Below are 25,993 nucleotides of genomic sequence, written 5' to 3'. Positions count from 1 at the left end.
GACAGTCTAGGATGGCGCCTCTTTTTGGTGCTACAAACCCTAAACGCAAAACACAAAAACGCAAACTCCGGATGAAGGGTGAAGGGTTTCTCAACAGCACCAACATGGAATCTACAAGATAAATGCAATAACGATCAAAATTATCCACTATTGATTCAAATTATAATACTAAAAAATGCCTACATAAAGGCTTTTAAAAATAGATGAGATTATCTAGCAAGTTGAGTATCAAGCCACCCAAATATTCCCTCCTTATTGCGAAAGTTCGCAAGTTGATCTTTCACCAATCTACGTTCCTCCAAATAGGAACCAACTTTTAAAGAGTTGCATTCCAACCTCGCACCACCTCAACATATACTTGAAGAACTCTTCCCTTCTATTGAAACCCAAGGTCTAGCGCTTATACTACGCAATGTAGTGGAGAGTAATATTGATTCCACTAACTCACCACAAAGTCTTCAATCTCTTGCAATCTAGCTTTATCAGTCTCAATGGATCCGATGTTTTCTATCATCCCATCCATTGCCTCGTATATCTTCCCAACGCAAGGAACATTATTGTCCATATGAAGCAACCACTTCACAATGGGTAAGCAGAGAAGAAGCAAATGCTTTACCTCAGGCCAATAATCCTCTTGAGTGATTGTGGTATAGCACAATTGTGCCATAGCTACGCGAGAAGTAGGCCAACCCTTCCATTCTGGACTACCACCATCTGCTTCAATGCTAGTCTCATGTTGTGTAAACGGAGAAGCATTAGAAAGTTGTATGCAAATCTAGTCTCTGCATACTTTAATAACTCCTTTGCAAACTTCTTGTATAATGCCAATGAGAAATGGTGATGAGTGATAAATGTCACTATTTCCTTACATGTAGTTATAATGCTTTTTAGCTATGGCAAAGAACCAATGTCCTTTGTCAAATTGCTGAGACAATGTGCCATGCATGGACTCCATGTGATGCCAAGGTACTTGCTTTCCAACAAGACACATGCTGTTCTATTAGTGGCCTCTCCATCTAATACAAATTGCACAACATTTTGTGGCCCACATACTCTGTAGGCTCACTCCAAAGCTCTCATAAGACAAGAGCTGTCTTTTGTCGTGGACCACATTTAGTGGACTTGATGTAAAGTGCTTTGCCACGACAAGCCGCAAGCACCCCTTCTAAAGAATGATCATGCACATCATCGTCTAGTAATGATACACATTTCTCCAACGGTGACCAAGAGAAAAACATAAGAATGGACAGAAATGGCCGACATTTTTAACGATTAAACATTAATTCTTACAGACCATTTGACATTACTAGTTTTAAAGGCAACGCTACAAGCATTCGAATTAAACACAACGATTAAACTGTTCGGGACAAACAAACAATTGAAGAGACATGAACACATAAACGTCATTATTTACGTGTGACATTAGAATTAATAAATTTCAAACATTAAATGTTGTAATAAAACGTTTTGGACCTGTCGCAAAATGGGACAATACGAGACATTTCCCCTTGAATGCCACGTGGCAGCCATTTCCCCAAAGGGGAAGGGGAAACGTTTCGTACGAGGAAATTCGTTTTGGCACCTCCTCCAATCTCCCTCGCCAGATTTGCCGGAGCCAAATTGGGAGCAATCATTAGAGTTTGCTAACTCTCTTTTGCTACCGACACGGAGGAAGAGATTTTGGACGCACAGGAGGTTCTTCGCTCCTTTTCTACCTTTCATGAGCGAGACCTTATTCCCTTCTTCACAAGCTGGATTCTTGTCCTTTCCAAGATCCGCCAATGGTTGGTATTGCTTCTTCAGACAGGCGATGTGGAGAAGATCTTCACTGGCCCGCAGGGCTTCTATGAGGTTGTCCTTCGCTCTCCCTCAGCATGTGACTTTCTTCTCCATCAACAGCCCTTGTTTGCCATCTCCATCAACAGCCCTTCTTTTTGGCAAACAGCTGGTGCATATTGCTTCTTGGTGCCCATTGGCAGATTTTCAATGCTTGCTCAAGCAAGCATATCCGATGTGTGTGGAGGTGGAGCGTTGCCTGGCTATTTATTGGGCCCTCCTCAAAGGTGCTATATGGCTGCTGTGGGCCATGTGGTGGTGCCCCCTAGTCTACAAGCAACCAATAGAAACAAGTTGTGAATGCTTTGGAATACAGGGAGAAAGAGGCCCAACTCGTTGCACCTTAATTGCAATGGTATGCAGTCTTTTTGGTTTCACGTCAAGTGGGGTACTTTTGTCGGGCATCGTTTCTCATGTGGTCAACTAGGTCACTTCCTCGCAGAATGTCCAATTAGAAAGACTACTATGGTGGATAGCTTATGGAGAAAGAACAAACTGCAACCCCCCATCTTGCTAAGCGGCAGAATATTGACCCCAGCCGGTCTAAATCCGGTCTAAATCCAAACCACCAACTCCGCCCTCATTTCTGGAGACACAAGGATGGACAGAGGCCCACCGTGCTAAAGGCAAGGCCAAGGAGACTTCTGTGCTCATCTAGGGGAGCCTCTTGCACACTCATCCCTTTGTCTTTGTTGAATCCATTGTAACCGGTTTATATATGATGGCCTAGAGCCACCCTGAACTTTGTAATCCTGTTATCTTGTACTTTTCTCCGTAGTTAATATAAACAACCCATTACCAAAGAGAGAGAGAGAGAGAGAGAGAAAGAGAGAGAGACGCCGTCGTCGCGTCTGTAGCCGCCGTCGCCTGACACGCCATCGCCTGTCCGCCGCCTCAGTCGCCTGTCTGCGCCGCGACAGTCGCCGTCGCCCGTGCTTGTCCGCCTGTGCTCGTCAGTCGCTGTGCTCACCCGCCTGTGCCCGTGCGAACTGTCGCCCCTGTTGCTGTTCTGCTGCTGTCGGTGGACTGCGCCACGCTTGACGCAGGCCCCCGTCTCGTTTCGCCATACTGCCGTTGCACTCCGGCCAATTTTCCTGGGCGTTGACGGAAACAGGTATTGCGGGTCCCTGCTTTTGTGTGTTCGTCTGTGCCGTTTCTGCCTTCGGCGAGCTCTGGCCTTGTCCTCCTGCAAGCTCTGTCCCTGCACGCCTGCCACCTGTCGTCTGTACCTGCCTTTCGCGACCTCGGCCCGTCAACGCCTGCAACCTGTTCGTGTGACGTCCTGGTCAGGTCCTGCGCGCACTCTGCCCCACCACTCAGGCGGCTGCACTGCAGAATTCACCTCTTCTAGGTTTCTGGCATAACATAAAGAATTATGTGATACAGTAGAGGGTCGTCCTCCGCCGTGTGAGAAACCAGCTTACAGGGGTGCAGATTTCTAACTCAGCCAACAGCGATCTGCACTGTGCGTCAGTCCTCCTTCGAGATCAAATCGTGATACACGATGGCTGGTTTGGATCTGGATTTCATAGACCAAACGGTGGCAGCACTTGGCCCGGATTCTGATGCTGAGGAACCTGAGGATATGGTTCCGTGCACCGAAGAGATGCCCCCGGGTCCTGACATCCAGCCTGCGGGTAAACGTACCAAGCATACCTCAGAAGAGATAGGTGTTCATCAAGATCGTTCCTATGCGTAGGTTGCTTCGGATTCTGTGGACTCTCAGGATGTTGATTGGGAGCATTTGCTGGAATTTGCCAACACTCTGCTTGGCGATTATGTTCAACATAATCAGGAAGTCTTTTCTCACTCTACACCTGACGATATTCTGGAAGCCACCGTGGACCCAAAAACTGTCCTACGCTCCTTTTCGGTGTTTTATGATCGCGCTGTGATACTCTTCTTCACTGGTCGAATCCCGCTGCTTTCCCGTATTCGCCAATGGCTGCAGAGTCTGCTACAAGGGGAATGTGTTGAAGAGATTTTTGTTGGGTCCCGAGGTTTTTTTGAGGTCCTGTTGAAATCTGAGACGCACCGTGCTGCTCTCCTGTCTAAACTGCCTTTGTTTTTTGATCGCCGGTTGGTTCATGTGGTTCCATGGCGCCCGATGGCAGATTTTCAGCGCCTGCTGCAACGTGAATGCCTTGCGTGGGTAGAAGTGGAAAATTGTCCGGCTGTTTATTGGCCACTATTGAAGGATGTTATGGCCGCTGTGGGCACGGTTCTGGTCCCTCCCAGTCTCAGGGCTGTGAATCGCAACCACTTGTGCATGTTATGGGACACTGCAAGGAAAAGGCCTGCTTGGTTACGCCTCAATTGCTCTGGCATGCATCCGTTACACTTTCGTTTGAAATGGGGCAATTTTGCAAGACATTGCTTTTCCTGTGGACAGTTGGGGCATTTTATGGCCGAATGCCCGGAGCAGCAACACACTTCAGATGTTGGCCATGTTGCGCCGCCCATGGAAGATATGGTGTGTGATGCTCCGTCGCTGGATACTATCCACCCGCCCCAAGTTCTGGCCAAAGGTAAACAACAGGTTTCGGGTCTGGATTCCCATGACACTGATTGGGTTGAAGTACGTGCAAAAAAAAGCAACAGGGTTGTTGCTGGCATGGAGAATACTGTGCCTACTACCTCACAAGATTCCATGCGTACATATATGCGCAGGAAGGAAATGTTGTCTTCCGAGCGCTTTGCTCCTGCTATGGTTTCCTCTGCCCCCCGTCCTCAGCCCGCCAGGAAAATGTATTCGGATCGTCCAAAGGGTCCACCTGCTAAGCTGGCTTTTGATACCAAAGGCAACGTCATTACCCCTGGGACCGTCGTTATTCCCGTTCCAACCCCAAGCCAGCAGATATGCCGTCTACTTCCAAATCTGGTCCTCAGAACTCTTTTGCGGTGTTGGCGGATTTCTTGGACGAGGGAGTCCTGGACATTCTCGCCGACAAAGTCAAATCAAGGCAAGCTGTGCCTCGTACCTGATTTTATTTTGAATTCACATGAAAATAGCCACGTGGAATGTGCGAGGAATTTGTTCTCGACACAAGCAACATGCCATGTGGACTGCATTGTATGAGAATCAGTGGGATGTCCTGTGCGCTGTTGAGCACAAGAGTCACGGTGAAGCCGGAAAAGTTGTGGATTGCCATGGCTTTCGTTTGTTCTATGCAGGAACACAGGCCATGCATTATTCGGGTATGCTCATGATTGTACATGACAAATATCAGCCTGTTCTTATTAAAAATGATGTTCATGGCCGCTTTTTGGTGATTGAAATTTTATTCGAAGGGGAAATCTTATGGTTACTTGGCCTCTATGCTCCGAATGATTCGTTATCTCGCCGGGAGCTTGTGAGAGCAGAGGATCGAGATACAGCCAGATTCAGTAGACAGTGTGAGAGTGAGAGAGAGAGAGTTGAAGCACGACACCCAAGAGAATAGACTGAATGAGTGTAATCTGAAAGTACAAAGTACAACCCTTAAACCTTAGGGTTGTAGGGGGGTGTTCACACCTGACACACACTAAGTGCCTAAATGTGTATAACATAAGCACATAAGTACATACGATAATAAGACCATAAGTCTGGGGGAAAAAACCTCTCCTACCGAGAGTAAAAAGTGCCCCAGTGTCCTACTGATCACCGACACTCCCATATGAGCGTAGGCATAAGTAAGGCGTGAGTAAAATACCCAACAAACCCCCCTGGAGTAAAGAGTGATTAAGAGTACAAGGATCATCCGCCACCAAAGGATATCAAATTTAAAGCATCGCGAAATGCTTCAAATTTGTCACGAGGAAGAGCTTTGATAAAGATGTCTGCCACATTACTGGTGGTAGGACAATAGACAAGGCTGATATCACCTGCATGTAGCCTCTCTCTGACAAAGTGATAGTGAATCTCAATGTGTTTCGTGCGAGCATGAAACACTGGGTTCCGTGCCACTGCAATGGCACTCTGACTCTCAGTGAACAAAGGAGTAGGCTCAGTAACAGATACATCCAAATCAGCTAGCAAGCATCTAAGCCATACGCATTCAACTGTGGTGGTGAAAGCTGCCTTGTATTCAGCTTCACATGACGATGTGGCAACAGTGGATTGTTTCTTGCTAAGCCAAGAAATGCAAGAAGTGCCAAGAAAGAAACAATTGCCACTAGTAGAGTGACGTGTATCATAATCACCAGCCCAATCAGAATCACTGTAAGCATGTAAATGCAGTGGTCTCCCCTTGGCATAAAGCAACCCAAGAGAACGAGTACCCTGCAAGTAGCGGAAAACATGCTTGACAGCTTGCCAATGTGACATACGTGGCTGATGCATATACCTACTCAAGGCTGAAACTGCAAACTGTATGTCCGGCCTAGTATTGCATAGATAGATAAGGCATCCAACTGCAAGAGCATATGTATGTATATCAAACAAATCACTGTCATCATGTAATGACAGTTTCAGTCCAGGTTCCATGGGAGTAGTAACTGGCTTGCAATCCTGTAAGCCAAATTTCTCAAGAAGCTGCCCAATATACCATGACTGTGATAACCCAATACCTCGAGCATTATGTATGAACTGGATGCCCAAGTAGTAATGCAAAACTCCCAAGTCAGACATGTTAAAAGTTTGCTGCAAATTTTGTTTGAATGCTGAAATCTGATCAGCATGTGTTCCAGTGAGCAAAAGGTCATCAACATAAAGACATAAAATCAGCATAGATCCCCCTTCTTTACATACGTAAAGGGTAGACTCAGATGAACTGTTTAGAAACCTCTAACCAAGCAAGAAAGCATCTATCTTTTCATACCAAGCTCTAGGAGCTTGTTTTAAACCATATAGTGCCTTTTTGAGCTTGCATACCAAATGTTGTGAGCCTTCAACTGCAAAACCAATGGGCTGCTGTACATAAACTTCCTCCTGAAGTTCCCCATGCAAAAATGCAGTCTTGATATCTAGCTGATGAACTGTCCAACCATAATGTGCAGCCAATGCAATCATAGACCTGATGGTCGTCATACGGGAAGTAGGAGCAAATGTCTCCTCATAATCAATGCCCTTTTTCTGTGCGTAGCCTTTAGCTACCAGCCGTGCCTTGTATTTATCAATGGATCCATCTGCTTTTCTTTTCAATTTGTAGACCCATTTTGTTCCAATGGCTTTCTTCCCAAATGGCAAGGACACCAAATCCCAAGTTTGATTCTTAGTAATAGAATCTAATTCAGCTTGCATGGCTGCCTTCCAATGCACACTGTGTTGTGCATCCTCATAACATTCAGGCTCTTCATTATCAAAAGTACTTGCTGCCATCATAAACTCCATAGTATGTGCTGAATCATGCAAACGATTTTGCCTTCTAGTACGACCAGCCATGGGTGCATCCAAAGGACTATCTTGCATAGTCTGCAAATACCATCTAGGTAGCTGTCTAGCATCCTGGCTGTGTGCAAGCTCTTGCTGAATTTCTGTTTCAGCATGATGCTGAATATTCCGATCAGCCAATGGCTGAATTTCTGCACTATCCATAGGAGCAGCTGGCTGAACATTAGGTTCATTTTGTGAACCTCCAGCTGAATCACCAAAAGTAATGGGCAGCAGCCCTTCAAAAACATCACGGGCAGCCTGATATGTGTCCAAACCAGCCAAGGATAATTCTGATTTTTCATCAAAAACAACATCCCTGCTGACAAAAACCTTCTTAGTAACAGGATCATAGAGTCTGTAGCCTTTGCTCTCATTGCTATATCCCATAAAAATGCACTTAACAGCCTTGTTGTCCAATTTTCTTCTAAGTACCTGTGGAATATGGGCATAGGCAAGACACCCAAAGGTACGAAAGTGACCAACAGAAGGTTTACGGCTGTTCCAAGCCTCAAATGGTGTGATGGTCTTCAAGGCTTTGGTAGGGCATCTGTTCAAAATATGGCAAGCACACATGACTGCTTCCATCCAAAAACTATGAGGCAAGCTCTTTGCCTTCAGCATACATCTGGCCATCTCCATGAGTGACCGATTTTTCCTCTCTGCTACCCCATTCTGTTGTGGAGTATAAGCTGTAGTATACTGATGTACTATGCCCTTCTGCTGCAAAAAAGAATTCAGCATAGAGGGCATGTATTCCCCCCCTCGGTCCGAACGGAGAGTCTTAATGTGGCATCCAGATTGGTTTTCAACAAGTGCACTGAAAGCCAAAAATGCATCATACACTTCTGACTTCTTTTTCAAACAATAGACCCAGCAAAAACGTGTGAAGTCATCAATGAATGTCACAAAATAATAACCACCACCCAATGACATGGTCTGCATAGGCCCACAAACATCTGAATGCACCAACTCCAATCTGGTTGTTGCCCTGAAAGCAACATCACGAGGAAATGAGAAACGATGTATTTTCCCCAAAATGCATCCCTCGCATAAGTGCTCAGGAGGTCTCTCCAAGAGAGGTAAGCCATCCAGCATCTGAGTACGCTGTAAAAGCATCAAGTTGCCAAAGTTTACATGCCCTAAACGAGCATGCCATAACTCCGCCTGTATCATAGCAGGAGTAAGAGTGGATGTCAAGTATGCTGACTGATCTACTCAAAGAGCATCCAACTCATATAAACCATGACACAAAGATCCTGTCAAGACCAATGTCATGTATTCTTTTTCTCGAACCATGCAACGGTCATTATCAAAAGTGACCTGCATACCATAACGTGCCAAAGAAGAAATAGAAAGCAAATTTTTCTTTATTCCAGGCACAAACAAAGCATCCTGCATGCGGAGAATAGAGCCATCAATGGCTGTGAGCTGAATCTCCCCAATACCACGAACAGGGTATGATGCATTATTGGCACACTGTACCGATTTCCCAACGGGAGGTGCACTAACTGAAGCAAACAAATCTCTGCGAGATGTGATATGTCTAGAAGCACCACTGTCAAAGAACCAAATGTCAGCATCCTCTGTAGAGCTAAGTGCTCTATCGGCCCAAGAGATGTCATAACTGCAAGTGTAAAAACAATAGTCCCTGTCCACAACAAAGGACGCGGACTCACTAGCAGTGGAAGGAGTAGTAGAAACAGACATTCCTGACTCCTTTTTCTTCTCTTTGGCAATGCGCTTTCTGCACTCAGTGATATAGTGGCCGGGCTTCTTACAATAATGACATTTTCCTTTCTTTGCTTGCGTCCCCCCTTGTGACTAATTCTGCAATGTGCCCGAAGTGCCAGAACTCTGTGGAGCATTTTTCACCTTACTGTTCTTGCCTTTTTGTCTTACCACAAAAGCCTGCTCAGAGACTATAGTATCCACACCACTATTTTTCCGTGTTTGCTCCTCCTCTAGGAGCAAGCTAACCAGCTGAATAAAAGTGAGTGGGTGCTCAGCAATCCTCATGGTGAGGTTCAATGCAGTATGAAAAGACAAGTACGAAGGAGGTAGGGAATTCAAGGTGGTGGATATCAACTGTGCATCCGAAAAATACTCATCTACATTCATGAGCTGCTCCCTCAAGTCCTGAATTTTGTTTAAGTGATCCTACATAGAATCACCTTCATGCATCTTCAGAGTTTCCAACTCTTTCTTTAAGAAAAAGATCCGTGTCTCATTTTTTCCTGCAAACATATGCTCCAAAGTCAACCATGCATCTCGTGAAGAAGATGCCGAACGGATATGAGGTATGATGGACCGCTGAACTGCCAGAGCAATCAGCGACAAGGCCTGTGCATCACGGGTATCCCAAGCTTTTTGAGCTGCAGTTCTTGGAGGAAGTGGCTGAGGTGGAGCGGGCTGAGGTCCCCGTTGTCCACGTGCGCCATGGGGAGGAGGAGTAGCGGGAGCTACAACTCCTGGCCGAGTTTCCTCTCCACTGACATAATCCCATAAATTCTTGGCCACTAATACATTTTTCATCATAAATGACCAAAGGGAATAGTTGTTTCCGTCCAGTCTGTCCTCCTTGGATACATACGTAAAAACATCACCTCCCTGATTTGCCATGATGACAAACTTCCAAAGACAAAATGAGCAATGTCAAAGCAGTACGAACTGGAAATCTGCAAATTTCCAGAAATTGCAGCAAATACGTTTCTGCAATTAATGTGCAATGGCGTACTCTGTCAGAAAACTGTCTTTTACTGCACGTTTCCCAAGGTGCAAACAGTGCAATGCAACACTGTTATGAATAAATCCCCAAAATTTTTGCCAAAATTTCTGTCAAAAACAGTCGATCTGTGACTGTATCAGCAGTTTAAATGCATGTGTCCTCCAAATACACAAAAGCCCCAAAATTTCTGACGATTCAGTCCAGAAATTTGCATGAAATTTATTTCTCCAGTAGTTCTGTGCCAACCGCGTGTGAACCTCCACTTCCAGAATTTTATTCTGGGCTGAAATAATAAAAATTTTGAAAATTTTACCTGGGCGTGTGGCAGAGTACTGACGTGGACCTGACGTGAGAACTGTCGCGAGCTGCAGGCGGGTGTCAAACAGCGGGCAGGTTGGTTGCGTGGCAGGTCGTCTGACGGGAGGGCGGACTGGCTGATGTGGAGCTTTAAAACGGTGGCAGGCGGACTGGCGGGCTAGGCGAGGTCTGACGGGCGACGCAGCTGCTGACGTGGTCGACAGGCGACGACGACAGGCGACGCAGCTGCTGACGTGGACGACTGCAGGCGACGACGAAATGTGAGAAGGCTGCGCTGCCAAACGTCAGCGCCTGCAGCTGACGTGACGCGTCTGGGATGTTGACGGCTCCTGCTGGTGGCGCGCTGGGATAGGGCAGTGTTGCGCATTGATTGTGAGCTGCGCACAGGGTAGAACTGGGCAGGTCTTGAGCTGGCGACTCGGGGGCAAGACTGGCGGGGACTCCTGGCTGCTGCCTGAGGACAGCTCTGATACCAAATGTGAGAGCAGAGGATCGAGATACAGCCAGATTCAGTAGACAGTGTGAGAGTGAGAGAGACAGAGTTGAAGCACGACACCCAAGAGAATAGACTGAATGAGTGTAATCTGAAAGTACAAAGTATAACCCTTAAACCTTAGGGTTGTAGGGGGGTGTTCACACCCGACACACACTAAGTGCCTAAATGTGTGTAACATAAGCACATAAGTACATACGATAATAAGACCATAAGTCTGGGGGAAAAAACCTCTCCTACCGAGAGTAAAAAGTGCCCCAGTGTCCTACTGATCACCGACACTCCCATATGAGCGTAGGCGTAAGTAAGGCGTGAGTAAAATACCCAACAGAGCTTTGGCAGACTTTGCAGACCTCCTTGTCACTTGGCAGACGGGGCTTCTTCATGGGGGATTTCAATATGTGTGTTGATTCTTCCCAGTCCACATCGGAGCATTCGGTAATGGATGCGCCGGAAAGTCGTATGTGGCATGAGTTGGCTCTTGCTGTTCTTAAGCAAGATCTCTGGTCCTGGCTACACCCGTCTTCTACAGGCTTTACTTTCCATTCTGCCCAGTATGCAACAACATGGTCGCGGTTGGACCGTATATATATCATGCAGAATGATGATTTTCTTCCTGAGATGCTCGAAATAAAAGTGTTGCAGCAATATGCCTTGTCGGACCATTTCCCTCTGCAGCTCGAGTTGCTTGCACAACCCATTGCACCTTTCAAGCAATTTCTGGAGAGACTCCCTTTGCGTTTCAACTCGTCTTACTTGAAGCATGCAATCTTTCAGGGCTATATGCAGCAATTGATTGACAGATTCTTCTTGGACTTTTCCTCTCAGGGCACTACGTCATTTGAAAGATTGCTCTCTAATGTGCAGCGGGTTGCTCGGCAGTATGGGATCTATCATGCCTCTCTTTGTCGGCGGCGTCGACAGGCAACGGAGGACCTGCTGGTTTTGGTTCGTTCTCTGCTGGTGGACACTCCGGATGATGCATTTCTGCTCGCACTGGCCCTGCGGGTGGCTGATCTTATTAAAGAATTCCAGTTGAAATCATATCAGCAGGCCAAATTGCAACATCTGACAGAGACTTTGCAAGATAGTGCATGTCAGACCCATAAGTTATTTCGAGCTCTCCACGCCTCTCCTGCTCGAGAGAATATGACCAGACTCGAGGATGCAGAAGGCCACCTTATCCTGGATCCACAGACTATTGTGCATATGTGCAGGAATTATTTCCGCGACCTTCTCGGTTCCACTTCTCCACCTTCAGCCCAAATTACTCAGGCCTGTTCGGTTTTTTATGACCTGGTCCGCAATCAGCTTCCGTAGGACATGCAAGCTACTATGGAGTCAGATATTTGTGAGGCAGAGGTTATGGACGTCTTGTTACACTTGCCCAAGGATAAAAGTCCGGGTTGGGATGGTCTCACCAATGAGTTCTTTGAAGCTTTTGCTACCCAACTGGCGAAACCATTGCAGGCTTTGTTTCAGCAAGTGTGGAAAACGGGAATCATGCCTTCCTCATGGAAAGAAGGACTTATTAAACTGCTTCCAAAAGTTCCTTCGCCATCTAAGTTGACACAGTGGCGCCCAATTTCTTTGATGGGTTCAATGTACAAAATCTTTTCCAAAGTAATGGCGAATCGGCTCCATAAGCATCTCCCTGCCCTTGTGCACCCTCTCCAATATGGTTTCATTAAGGGCCGAAATATTTTGCACAATGTATTGAATGCTCAACTGGCAATTGATTATGCAAGGCATTCTAATCAGGAGGTAGTACTGATTCAACTGGACCTGGAAAAGGCTTTTGACTATCTGGACTTGTCTTTCGTTGCTGAACTTATGTCTGCTATGGGCTTTGGTGCTCGGATGTCTCGTCTAATCTACACCATTAGCGCTGCGGCGTCTTCGCGAGTCATACTGAACGGAGGTGTTACTGAGCCATTTTTCCTTGCCTGTTCTGTCAGACAGGGGTGCCCTTTGAGCCCTCTATTCTTTGCCCTTGCGACACATCCAGTTCTTTCCATGTTATCTCATATGGCAGCCTCTTCTCAGTTGGCCGGACTGTCGCTTCCTACAGGACAGCACTTCATTAGCCAATCCTTGGCGGATGATACCTTTATGATTTTGCGTGCGGACAAGGATAACCTTCGAAAAGCATTGGATGTTTGGGGTCTCTTTGGTCAGGCGTCCGGCCTTCGTATCAATGCGCTCAAATCAGCCATTCTAAGCTGCACGGAGTCGGATTTGCAATCCTTGGACTGGCAGGGTCTGGTTGTTCCTCGTGGCTCCATTGTCAGGCATCTTGGGTACCCTTTGGGTGTTGATGTTCCCCCAAAGCAGCTTCTGCAGTGGATTTCTCATAAAATGGTGGCTAAGTTTATGTATTGGAAGTCTCAGGCCTGGCCCCTCCATGTTCGCCTCAAAGTAGCCCAGACAATTATGTTGCCAATGCTCACATATTTCTTGCCATTGTTGCCCTGGACTACTACGACTCTGAATGCTCTTACTCAGTCTATTCGCTTCATGCTATGGAAGAAGGACTCATTGCATGCAGGTATTTCCTGGATCTCGTGGTCGCATGCGTGCACCCCCAAACGCATGGGTGGTGGAGCTATTTTAGATGCCCAAACTCACATGCAGGCACTCCGTTGGTCTCTTTTCCGCGCCATGTGCTTGGATCATCATCCGCGGGTCGATATAGCCCGTTATTTCCTTGAGGGCCATGGGCTTCTGCATGGCAATACCCAAATCCGGAGTTCTTGGTGGCATGTTCTTAATGCTGATTCGCGGTTCTCCAGTTCTTCTTCATCGCTGCTTACTCATTTGGTATGTTCCTGGAAACACGTCCTCCAGAAGGCTCAGTGGCATCCAACGGAGGATCGCTTAGCTACTAACTCTTTTCAATTGGAATTACTGGCAGTCTCGCGTTTACTTTCGTGGGAAGGTAAACATGAGCTTAGACCACAATTCAACCGGATGGCACGTTTGGGCTTGTCTTCGGTTGCGGATGCCACCCTTGCCAGTCGCAATGTGCTTATATCGTTTCGTACAGCTAGGAGGCTTTTCAGGATCCCTCGTGGATATAGGCCTTTATGGGAACAGCTTTTGAGGTTGCTCCAGAGCAAACAACCCTTTCCTGCCCTTGCTTCGGATCATCCCTGGCAGGATTGGGACCTACAAGGCCGGCTGAATTTAAGCAAAGCTTCTGCTAACCAAGTGTATCATCTTCTGATTAAAGATCATCAATGGCTAGTTACTAAAGCGAATGCTTTATGGGGATTGCGTAAATCCCGGTCATGGTGGAGGGCAACTGTGATGGAGGGCTGGTTGAACAAGACACCCTTTAAATATAAAGTCTTTCTTTGGAGAGTGATGATTGGTGGTCTTCCGCTTGCTTCAGCTCTTTCCAAGCGACGAATCTCCAATGGCACCTGTTTCTTTTGCACCACCACCGATTTATTTCTTGCCCCATCGCTAAGAAAGTCTGGTTATTTTTGTCGGCTGTTTGGCAAGGGGTGGTTGGTTTCACCCTGCGCCCCTTTGATTGGGTTTTTGGCCAGCCCAAATACCCCACTCCGGCACAGCCACATATGAAGCTCATGTATCACTTTCTTCGATATTGGGGCTGTTGGCATAACTGGACCATTCGGAATGCTTTTCTTTTTGACTCCGCCTATAATGTTCAGCGGCATATTGCGAGGCTTAAGGGCCTCTTGTATTGGCAGTTAGCTCTTCTCCACCATTCTGATTTGCTCTCTAGGGAGGACTTACGTCCCTGGCATATGGCAATTTCCTCCGCGTCTTTGCCATGACATTGTAACTTGTAGTACTTAGAACCTCTTCACATGATGGCTTAGATTGTCGTCATGTATCTTGTAATCAAGTAATCTTGTATTTTTTTCGTAATTAATACAATTACCTTTTTAAAAGAGAGAGAGAGAGAGAGAGAGAGAGAGCGCGCGCGCGCGCGCGTGTGTGTGTGTGTGTGTGTGGTATGCGCATGTGTGTAGGAAGCTCACTAGACGGATGGTGATGATAAATGAAAGTGCATCTGTCTCTAAAATACAAAATACCTCCACGTTGGAGGGCCGCCACCAGGAAAAAACCCTTCCCAACAAAGAAGGTAAAATGTGCCTGTGTGCTAGAGCCGTTCACACCAAAATGACTAGAGAGACATGCTAGGTGTAACATAACATGCAAAGCATTTCCAGCCTCAGCAGCAGTTGGAAGGCTTCCCAGCACTGTGAACCAGCAGTGAATGCACCCATCGTGGTCTTTGAAAGAGTCCAATGTTACCAACTTGGATTGGTTTGGGACATGGGCACAGCAGTTACAACAAGATCCAACCATCATTGAGCATTCAGTCTAGTCACATTCAAGTATGCCTGAGCATCAAGAGATATCTTACCATAATATACACATCACACAAGGTCTTGAGAGCTATGTTTAGTATCGGGTACCTTACCTGAACATCTGACAGGGTTGTGTCACAATTATGATATTTGGACATCAGACACGTTGGCATCTGCCTTTGGCTGGCACCATGATTGTGTTCAGCTGCTAAAGCAAGGCAGTGAAAGTATACATTGACAATGTCCAGTTTTCAGCAGTTTGTGCAACTGTTGTGGTTGAACAATAAACAAGTTCAAAAGAAACATCATGTGCGGCCATCTCTAATGTAGCTGCACGTGGTTATATGCTCCAGTTATTTACCATTATTCAACCAGTAAGACATACTCCGACTGTGACATCTGTAAATATGAAATAAGACATACCCCCCCCCCCCCCCCCAAAAAAAGAGGAGAAATCCAAGGAACTTTTCAGTCAAGATCTGAAAACCTCCTAAATTGCAGTGACTCCACACAAACCAAATTTGACAAAGTTGGCAAATTTTAAATTAAAAAAATATTTCCTTCATTTCGGTGTCCTACATTTCTGAAATACAACCACCTTCCTTCAAATTTTAATGGTTATTGTTGAGTCACAAGCCTCATAGAGCTCTCTTTTCCCAAGAACACACAGATTCTACGTTGCACTAATTTGATATGAACCAAATTAGACAAACAAGGGAAAGTCAAAGGTATTTCTGACCATTCATTGCTAAGTTGGCTATTGCACCAGCAGCTACACGCCGGATCGTCTCGTCCTCAGACCGCTGTAAGAGCATCAGCAGTGAGCTAAGCCCCCCTGCCTCTACTATCTTTTCTTGGTTTACTTCTGCGAAGTCCAAAAAGGAAAACATACACGCATGCACATGCACACACCAAAAAACAACACAGGTTAGATATTCATGGGAAAAAAAAAGCATTCACAAGATACAATGCTGATATGAATTCTAATATTAATGGCTTAGTTCTATGCATCATAGCTTTCCATGCATGAGTACCATTGACAGAAGAGAAGCTCTTCCAGCAAGTCTTTGTTTGCCTCATTGTGATGCACTCACTGTTATTGACAGGACTAATGCTTAAAGAGAGTAACAACCAAGCAAGTGCTTTTAGTGGAACACATTACGTGCACCAGACCTCAAAAACTAAATGTAGGGAAACAAGGTGACTTGCTTTATATTTCTGGGCAAGTAAAATGTGCATACCCTCTGCTGCTAAGTTTGCAATGACTTTTACAGCATGAACTCGAACATCAGCATCTGCTGACTCCAACAATGACAATATCTTTTGCAATCCCACTGCAAAATTAAAAATGGTGAACTATTAATTGGACCATATCTATAAGAGTAAAAACAGAGCACACAGAACCCCCAAACATCAGAGAACATTATCAGAAGCTTGATCTATTTACCCTGCTCGAAAAGCTTGGCAATAGTAGTTCTTTGCCCATTGACACTCTCTCTACCGTGAAATGCCTTCTGTGCAACCAAGGGACTATCCGAGCCAAATGAGATCCTTGCAGAGCTAGTTCTTTCAGGCTTCTTCTTTGTCTGACATGATCATCAAACTCAATACATAAGCTTTGCTACCATATACTGTCCATTGATTATGAGATAATAAACACATGAAGCTATTGTAACTAACAGTAACATCATACCTCATCTGTTTCAAAACTGAGCTGCAACAGCTGGCCCTTAAGGTGTTTGATCTCTTCTTCCAACTTGCCTCTTTGTTTGGTCTCTGCTTCTAGCCTCATGTTCAGAGTGATAAAATCTTGACTCTAATTTACAGAAAATTAGCATCTGTCACATTTTACTCCAGTGTTGCTTTAGCTCATCTTACTTATCATAAGCATACTTGAGCACTGGTCACCACACAGGTACTTTGTCTAATTCAAGTAATAAGATTAGCCTGAATGCCAACACATAAATAAGCAAGTCCAATCTTACCTCAGAAATCCCATTTGAGGCTTTCAAATTAGCAGAGCAAATTGCCTTGATTGCATTTTCCGCTTGCATTCTTAATTGACGTTCATTTTCAAGCTGCAGCTTTAGATCTAAAATTTCATCATCTAGATGCTTCTTGTACGAATCTGTCATCTGAAAACGTTCATTCAAACAAAATCACAAGTTGTATGTCGAAATCAAAAGCACATGTCATCATCAAACTCCGCACACTGGCATCAAAATTTCCTTAAAATGCATCCATGCCTGAAGCATATGTACTTAGATACTTTCCTTAAACTTAAGTTTTGGTGTTACTAGAATCTGCAAATGAGGGGAAATACATTGGACCATTGCCCACTGCATACTAGAAAAACAGAGAAAATCTGCAACGGGTCAGGCTTAACATTAATCAAGTGTTACAATAGACATTGGACCATTGCCCACTGCATAATAGAAAATCAGAGAAAATCTGCAACAGGTCAGGCATAACACTAATCAAGTGTTACAATAGAACTTTTGGGTCATGAGTAGACATAATGACAGCACCTTATGGCAAGTGTATGTGCCTGTGTACATGAGACATAAATGCAAGATGATCAGAACAACAGTTACAAGGGGCTATGTTGGAGACACAATATGTATGCAGATCCAATATCATATGTACATGCAATAATTTTTGAAAACAAACTGTGGAGCGAGCTGATTCTACATTTCCCCTTTCACTACCATGATTGTTCCCTTCCTCCTCTACTCAAGAATTCTCTTCATCAACTAATTTTTGTCGTGCTGCAGCACTCGTATCAGATCTTGCAGATGCCCGCGTTAGATCCTTTCCCATCATTGTGCCAAACTGGCAAGCCTTGGCAGCAGTGATTCCAAGCATAGCGGCATTCTGCCACTGGCTCTTCAGCTCAATTTGAAGTAGACAGTGAAAAGACAGGGACTAATGAAGTTTCCAAAAAGCATACTAGAAAAATGGTACATTGACCCTTCAATTGTTGTTTTAAAAGTAAAAGTTTGGTGCAAGTATTAAAGGGAAGAGCTTTCCCCTTCCTACACCTCCTAGAAGTTGAGACAAGAAGCAAAAGGAGCCATAGAGACCATTCAAAATGTTAGCCGAATGAGGATTGATCAATATACCAAGAAGCACAAGTGCCTTTCTTGTAGTAAAGGGAGCATATGTCCTGCAAATGCCCTTTTGAGGGGGATACAACTAAGGAAACATTTGATAGAGTCTGATAAATTCAAGTCTAGGCAGTAGTTAGACTTGCAATTTCCAGAGTCCCAATAGAGAAGGTTATGGACAGCTTTTGGTCAGCTTCAAGAACAACCACTAGCAAGTCTGAGTAGACATGAGATCTACTCATAGCTTCATCTGGAAGGGGAGAGCCAAAGCCATACGGTTGTCTTAAAAAGGCAAGGGGGTGCTACCACAGATAATATCTTTGCAGGATGTCAAGTCCAAGTGACAAACACATCTTCATGAACACAACTCTAGTCATTCCCTTCTTTCAGTAGACAAACTTGTAGCAAGATTTGGGTAAGCAATATCAAAGAGATCCGAACAAATGCACATCATTGGTACAAGCTGGATATTTCCAATCCTTTTTTAGAGGAGATTGAACAACTTTAGACCACTCACCTTCTTTGGCTCTTGGCATATAGGAGAAAACCAATAAGCATTTAGGTTGCTTTTAGCAGAATACCAGCAGACATGCTTGAGATGTGGTGCAAGTCACATGACAGAGGAGACTCGTTAGGCTTTAGACCTTGTCCAAGACATTCTTCGTTTCAAGTCGCTCACCTAGGAGATGTCTCTTCCCCATGCTTTTGTTATTCCGTATTTCTGGAGCCTTGCAGACATCAAAATAAATTTCCTTTCTCTAAAATAATTAAAAGAAAAGGCATTGGCAGATTATCTAGAATAACACTAATCAGAAAGCCTATTTGAGAGAACTCCACTTATTAATAGGTTAGCTTTCATAAATTTATTTTAGTTGTATAGCCAACCTAAAACGGAATAATAAGGTTTTTGATAAGTTTGACGCAGGAACATAGCATCATATAGGCCTTAATGCAAGTATAAAGCTCGCTTGCTTGCATTTGTGACCAGACCAAAATTTACCCAGTGAGGACACGCTAAGGTGAAAGTGGCAATCCTCAACCTGAAAAGTTAAGCAGTACGGTGTACCCTGAGCTCAATGTAAAGGGTTAAGTATCCATTCTCAAAAGACATTGATAACATTTTACACCTAGCTAAAAAGTAGGTGGCTTTGACCATTCCCAAAAACGACTCTTTTCAAAGAGCTAATTGCATTGGACACCACAAAAGCTAACAAGAAGTGTGTGTTGTGAAAACTGAATTTGACAATCCATATTGCTAGTGGCTCTGTTAACCAACCAAAAGCTTGTTGATCTTTTCTCAACCTGACTAGGATTGATAATTTTCAGTTGGCAAATACCTCTTTTTGTTGAAAATTTTCCTGATTGCTTCCTTTTAATTCCTTCTCCATTCTTTGTCGCTCTGCTCGTTCAATCTCTAGCTTCTGCATAGCTTCCATGTGCTCCATTTGGTGCATGGCTCTTTCAGCAGCCATTTTCTGTTACATTAGACATTAGCATCAGCAAAAAACTTTAAAAAGTGATGTATATGCAAATCAAAAGAAATAACATGCAGGCAGCATGACAACCTCAAAAGCATTTGCAAGCTGATTTTCAGCCTCACAAACGCGAATCCGTGCCTCTTCAAGCTTTCTCTCTAGCTCTTCTTCTGCATCTAGCATGATCTTTCCCTGCCTTTCATTTTCCGCTATGAGTCTATCCAGTTCCATTTCCAATGTCCGGCAAAGGCTTTTGTAATCAAATTCTTCCCTTAGTTTCACCATGTTTTCCACTTTCATAGCCTGCAAGCACACAACCATCACCAGATATAGATGTGGTTAGATCTCCCATCTCAGGAAGCAATTGCCCCCAAACCATCCTTCCATAGTTTTTGAAAACCATTAGCAAATGAATAGACCATTTGACAATCACAAGGCCCAAAAGCATACACATGTCCTTACAGAGAACATGAAGCTGGAAAACCCACAAGTGGGTTTATCACCTTAATCGCATGACAAAAATCTTAAGTGAAATATAGCAGGATTGGTTGTGGTGCGCTTAACAAAAAGACACCATATTCCTCTAATATACAAGTTAAAACTAGCACCATGTCCTCATATATGCCCCTTTTTCTTTGCAACAGTATTTCCTCTTTTCTCTCACATCTTTGTCTATTTGATTTACTGTCCTTTTCCTTTTTCATTACCATCATGACTCTAAAAATGGATGACAAAATAAACTCGAGCACAATAAGCATGCTAGAATTACAAACCAAGATACATACAAGACAGAAAGAGAGAAAACAAGGAAAGCTGAATACAACTGATCCAAGGTACATCCTGTCAAGAATAAATACAAGAAAACAACTAGTAAACTGTCCTTTCACTTTATCTGAGGAGCTCAGCTCTCTTGCCAACCTACAGATCCAATGTAGGAAAATCGTGGAGAGATTCCAAAATGCCTATTATATCTTTTGCTGATGCAAGACTTTGCAAACATGTCTATGGTAATGGGAATTGATGGCCTAGATCTTTAAATACGCATGGATGTTGCCAAGCACTAGGAGGGCAAAGTCTCTTAGCCCTACAAATCTATGTGGCTGTGCCAATGCTCACCCCAAGCAGTCTTCTACTAGTCTTGTGCAAGTGTTGATGTCATGCCTCTAAAGAAAAAAAGATCTAATATGCACAGCAAAGATTGCAAGGTATGGGGGGTCAAGGGTGCGGCCGTTCTAGGGTTGTTGACATAACTGGACTACCCCAAACACCTTCATTTATTATTCCCACACCGAGGTGCAAAGCCACATTGTGGATCAGGATAAATAACTTGGGGCCATGTTTGACATATTTGCCTAGATACTACCACATGTCAGTCACCCACATGACACGAACAACAACACAGCGCGCAAAAATGAAACTATTAAAAATGCACAAAAATGATACTATAAGAAAATGTCATAACCAAATTTGAAATGTGTGAACCCTTGATTTTCCAGGTGTTGAACCCACAACCTGTAGTTTGATGTGTAGATGTTATATGAATACACTATAGCATGAACGAACAATGCATCTCTTTTTTCTTTGTTATTATGTCGAAACATTGTAATTATTACAAAAATAAAAAATAATACACGTCCCCCACCCCCCCCAAAGCAGCTCTCGCTGGTTCCAAACCGCCACCATATAAATACGACAAATCTTAGCACAAGGCTTTTATGCTCATCGCCACATTGCTCCTTTGAGAGGTCTTTTTTGTTGGCAGTTCAATACCATGCATCATGTGTACATTCTTCCTAGGGATGATTTGGTCTCTTAGCATACAGCAGTTTCTTCAATTCCTCTACCATCCATTTAGTTTCTTTGTGATTTTTCTAGTTTTCTCATAATTAATACAATTACCCTTTATCGAAAAAAAAGAGTGAGAGACTGTGTGGCAGCTTGGTCAGGTATGGGTGCAAGTCACATTACAATACAACAAAGATATATATCTGAAGCTCAAAGAATTATTGATATCCCAAGGAGCAAAAAGAATAGTGTAACTAAATAAACATCTAGCTCAGGAGTCAGAATAGCATGAAATATTAAAGATGAGAACTAGAAATCTGATACAACTACCAACTAAAGCAATGCTGCTGATTAATGTGGAGCTGATATAACAATTTATAGGGTCAATGTCATGTCATGATCCCCCTGATGAATCTATTCAGCATAGATAGGGTAAAACGTCAAGGCTAAGATGATGGATGCCATGACAATATTACATAGATCTTCCCATGCTGCCTCAAGCAAGGGCATTGATCAACAAGCATGGCCGACGTGCACTACATTTCTCCATTGGTATGTACAAGGGTTTTCTTTGTGGTGGGTCCACAAGTTTGTCAAACATGAACAACAAGTCATGGGCAACATGCTCTAATCTCTCCATGGCTCTATCCAAGGTGACTTCTAATGGTGGGTCTACAAGTCTATCTAATGTGTGCACTATGGTATTCAAAGCAGCTGCAGCTCTTAAAAATTTTAGGCGATTGCTGGGCAGCCACCTGGAGAAGAAAGTGCAAGAATATATGATGAACACCTCTCCAGGTGAAGTGTCTACAAACAGGCAATTCTGCTGGGCAGCCTTTCAAGAGTGAAAAAAACACAAATACGCAAGTATCTAATGTAGGGCTGATAAAGAAGGTGCAACCTGCTGTAGATGGCCTGAAACTCCTGCAAGCGCAGCCTTCATAAAGTGGCTGAAGGCTAGGAACTGTCACTTACCTGCTCCGGTGGCAGTAGGAGCTGGAGACACGCAATAACAATGAAGAGGATCTGATGTACCAGTCCAAGGAGGAGTGAAACCAACAGACACAACAATGAAGACAATGAAGAACAAGTCACTAGGCTATGTGGACTCAAAATAAAACAATCTAGAGTGTTTGGAGCCGATGGCGATGTGAAGAAGACCTCTAGAAGGTGTCATGATCAATTGGATGGCACCACAAGCTGAGATATATGCCAAAGTAGGGGTGCGGATGAGGGAATGATGAAGAATGCATGAGACAATAAGTGTGGAGTGGGGTAAAGAATGGATGAGGTCAGACAGAGCTAGGACCTGAAGCGCCGACCTCCTGCCCCCTAACGCTTTGCCACGCTGCAGACACAGCCCACCAGTTCGACTGTCCCGCTGCCCTCGTGATCGTGCTCGTCCACATCTGGAGTGGTGTCGCGTTGCAGTAAACCCTAGTCAGCAACTGACATCGTCTGAGAAAGGGAACGCCTGATCACACAGCTCTCGTGCAGGTGTACATCATCCGCTGCCCCGCCAGCCATCAGCACTGCGTCTGCTGCCCCTGGGCTCCTGCAGTGTGCATGTTTCTGTGCCGAGAGAGAGAGAGAGAGAGAATCTGGGAGCATGCAACTGCGACCCTGCACAGATCAGAGAGCTGACCTGCCCCTGCACACACACACACACACACACACACACACACACACATCTTTATGACCCCTGTTGCAGACTGGCAGACCACAAGTCTTCTCTCTCTCTCTCTTTTTTTTTTCGTAAAGGTAATTGAATTAAGTAAATATTTAACATCAGACCAACCATCAGGTCGTCTTAGAACTCTCTCTCCAAAAAATATATGCATCAGACCATCCGGTCGGCATTCTCACTAAATCTCTTGCCTTCTCTTACATCAGACCATCAGGTCCTCCAAGAAAGTGACAAAAGGCTATCAAGACTTTAACACAAAGAGAAAATCACATTGTTGGTGTAGATCGAACAATAGCCAGCCAAGGGGTCAGGAAGAACGAGGTCAGCTGATATCATAGAAGAAATCTGCCATAGCACTAAACCTCGAATACGGGCCACATGACCATGGATGCCCGAGACCGAATAAAAAATAAAGGCATTCCGAGTATGCCAAATATGCCACAAGGCCCTCCCTCCCTCCCTCCCTCCCTCCCTTCCTCCCTCTGTGTGTGTGTGTGTGTGTGTGTGTGTGTGTGTGTGTGTGAAGTTGTAGATCTGCAGATCTTGAACTGAGCACCTGCACCTATCTGGACAAGAGCTGAAACGAAGATCTCACTTGATTGAAAATGGCTGTCCTGGCGATCTGGCTGCTTGCACGAATTGTCCCTGTCCGACAACTGTGGTATCTCGCCACATCAAGCCAAATGCAGGCAACGGCACTTGAATTCCATCTCTCTCTCTCTTTCTTTTTCGTGAAGATAATTGAATTAAGTAGTAAATATTTACATTAGACCATCAGGTCAACATTCTCTCTATATCTCTTACATTCTATTACATCAGACCATCACATCAGCATACTCTGTCTCTCTCACACTCACTCTATAGAATATTTACATGAGGCTTGCACGCTCTCAGAACAACCAGAACAACCTATCACATGACCCATTCTAATAAATCGCGCAGAAGGAACAACTGGAGTAGAGCGAACAATCCCAGCCAGGGAACAGCAATATCCGGAAGAACCAGGTCAGGTGACATCATAGAAGAGATTTGTCATAACACCAATCCACGCACACGGGCCACATGACCACGGATGCTCGATGTTAAATCAAAAATAAAGGCATTGCGAGTATGCCATATATGCCACAGGGTTGTCCATCTGAGGAAATGGAATAGGCAAGAACAATCTGAAGGCAAAGAGGGCATAGAGGACATATTTCCTAGAATCCACGAACGAACTGGTAAGCGGTGCTGAGCCATCGAGGACCACACACGGGAAATGAAATTCCTGATCTGTCGCGCAATAGGGCAAGAGACAAAAAGGTGAAGCAGTGTCTCATCACATGTAGTATAGGAAAAACGACCTGCAGAGATCTTTCAGGCACGGAGCACTTCTCCCGTTGGAAGTCCCCCAATGAGCAGCCACCACATGAACACTTTACCCTGATACGGAAACTCAAACTTCCAAAGCTGGATAAATCTTTCCCGCCACTTCTTTTTGCTATCCCTGAGATGCCAGAGCTTATTAACCTTACCCGTGACCCACCTCTTGGCTTCCACCATCTGATGATATATCTGATTGGCTGACCTTTTCTCAAAGTCATCAGGTAGCACAAACATCTAGTCACGCCATGGATGCAATGGCTGTAGCACAGGCAAAGGAGAGAACCTTTGAAGATTGTCCTGTATGGACACCCAAGTGTCCCTATATCCACGAGGCACCCTAAAGTACTCATGAATACGCCTAAAGGAAAAAAGGCGGGATTGCCCACGGATAACACCATCACAGATTGTCTTCAACCCTAACCTAGCCATCCGATTAAACTTATCTCGCTGCAAATCTTTGTGTGGCCAATCCAACAACCTTGAGGAAGCAAGTATTTCTTCTTGCAGTGAATTTTCCTCCTTACGAATATCCGGAGGGCACCAAGCTGCAAAACAAAGTATCTCTTGCTAGGAAGCAATCAAATGCGAAAGGAGAAAAGACTGGGAGACATTTATAGGCCTTGTAGAATTAAGTGCATGCCACCAGGAAGCATGAATAACAGTGCTACCATGAGAGATGCCAGTCTTTTCTATGAAGATTTTAGCAAGGGACTAAGAGGACAGCCTTGCCAAAGAGACCGAGATAAGGCAATTTCTGCCAGAGTGCAGCGATGCGGAAGCGTAGGACTGAGAGAGAGTGCAGAGAGAGAAGAGAGAGAAAGAGACAGTGGATTTACGAAAAAAAAAAAGAAAGAGACAGTGGAAGATGAAGATCTGTTGTATAAAGTGTACTGAATACAAAGATATGCAGATATATACACGGGCACAGTGCGCTGGACTGCGTGTCTCCACCTCGACGATGCAACCTGCTGTTCACCTCCAAGTCCGCTGCAGTCTGCATTGTCTCCTGTCTGAAATCTGCGAACAGAGACGGAATCGACGCGTGTCACCGGTCTGTAATCTGCGAGCAGAGAAGTGTAGGAGACTGCTGGAGATGTCGGCTATTTATAGTCAGAATCTGGACAAAAACAGGGCACCAGAAAATATCCTATCGGCTGCATTAAATGCAGCCGACTGCCTGCACAGGTCGGACTGCCACGTGGCAGTCCAACTGTGCAGTCCGACTGCCTGTCCGACTGCACTCTGGCTGCCACTGCACTGGCTGTGATCAGATCTCTAACACCCCCTCTCAGAGCTTGGGCAGGGCAGAAGCCTGAGGGATCTGGAAAGTCTCCGAAGCAGAGCCTGGAGAAGTGCCTTCGTAAACAAATCCGCAAGATTGTCCTCCGTCTTGCAGTACTCCACAGTGATGGTCTCATCCAGAAGCTTTTCTCTGATGAAGTGGTACTGGATATCTATGTGCTTCGTCCGGGCATGAAAAACAGGGTTCCGTGCCAAGGCAAT

The 25,993-nt window shown here is 44.8% G+C and overlaps 1 protein-coding gene across 1 annotated transcript in view; it reads right to left on the bottom strand.

The window, feature by feature from the left end:
- Positions 1-25,993, bottom strand: part of LOC148028018 (kinesin-like protein KIN-UB) — a 79,742-nt gene that overhangs the window by 6,226 nt on the left and 47,523 nt on the right. The window contains exons 9-15 of the mRNA XM_087689703.1: positions 19,744-19,956; positions 19,516-19,653; positions 17,057-17,206; positions 16,765-16,887; positions 16,519-16,657; positions 16,313-16,405; positions 15,811-15,936 (exon numbers count right to left, since the gene is read on the bottom strand). Of these exons, the coding sequence (XP_087545829.1) occupies positions 15,811-15,936; positions 16,313-16,405; positions 16,519-16,657; positions 16,765-16,887; positions 17,057-17,206; positions 19,516-19,653; positions 19,744-19,956 (982 nt within the window). The remainder of the gene's footprint in view (positions 1-15,810; positions 15,937-16,312; positions 16,406-16,518; positions 16,658-16,764; positions 16,888-17,056; positions 17,207-19,515; positions 19,654-19,743; positions 19,957-25,993) is intronic.

This window comes from Lygodium microphyllum, chromosome 12 (assembly GCF_053477565.2).
Source record: "Lygodium microphyllum isolate KBCC chromosome 12, Lygodium_microphyllum_v1.1.10, whole genome shotgun sequence".
NCBI lineage: Eukaryota > Viridiplantae > Streptophyta > Polypodiopsida > Schizaeales > Lygodiaceae > Lygodium > Lygodium microphyllum.
The sequence above is the reverse complement of the archived record's forward strand: the minus strand, read 5'-3'. Positions and strand labels throughout refer to the sequence as shown.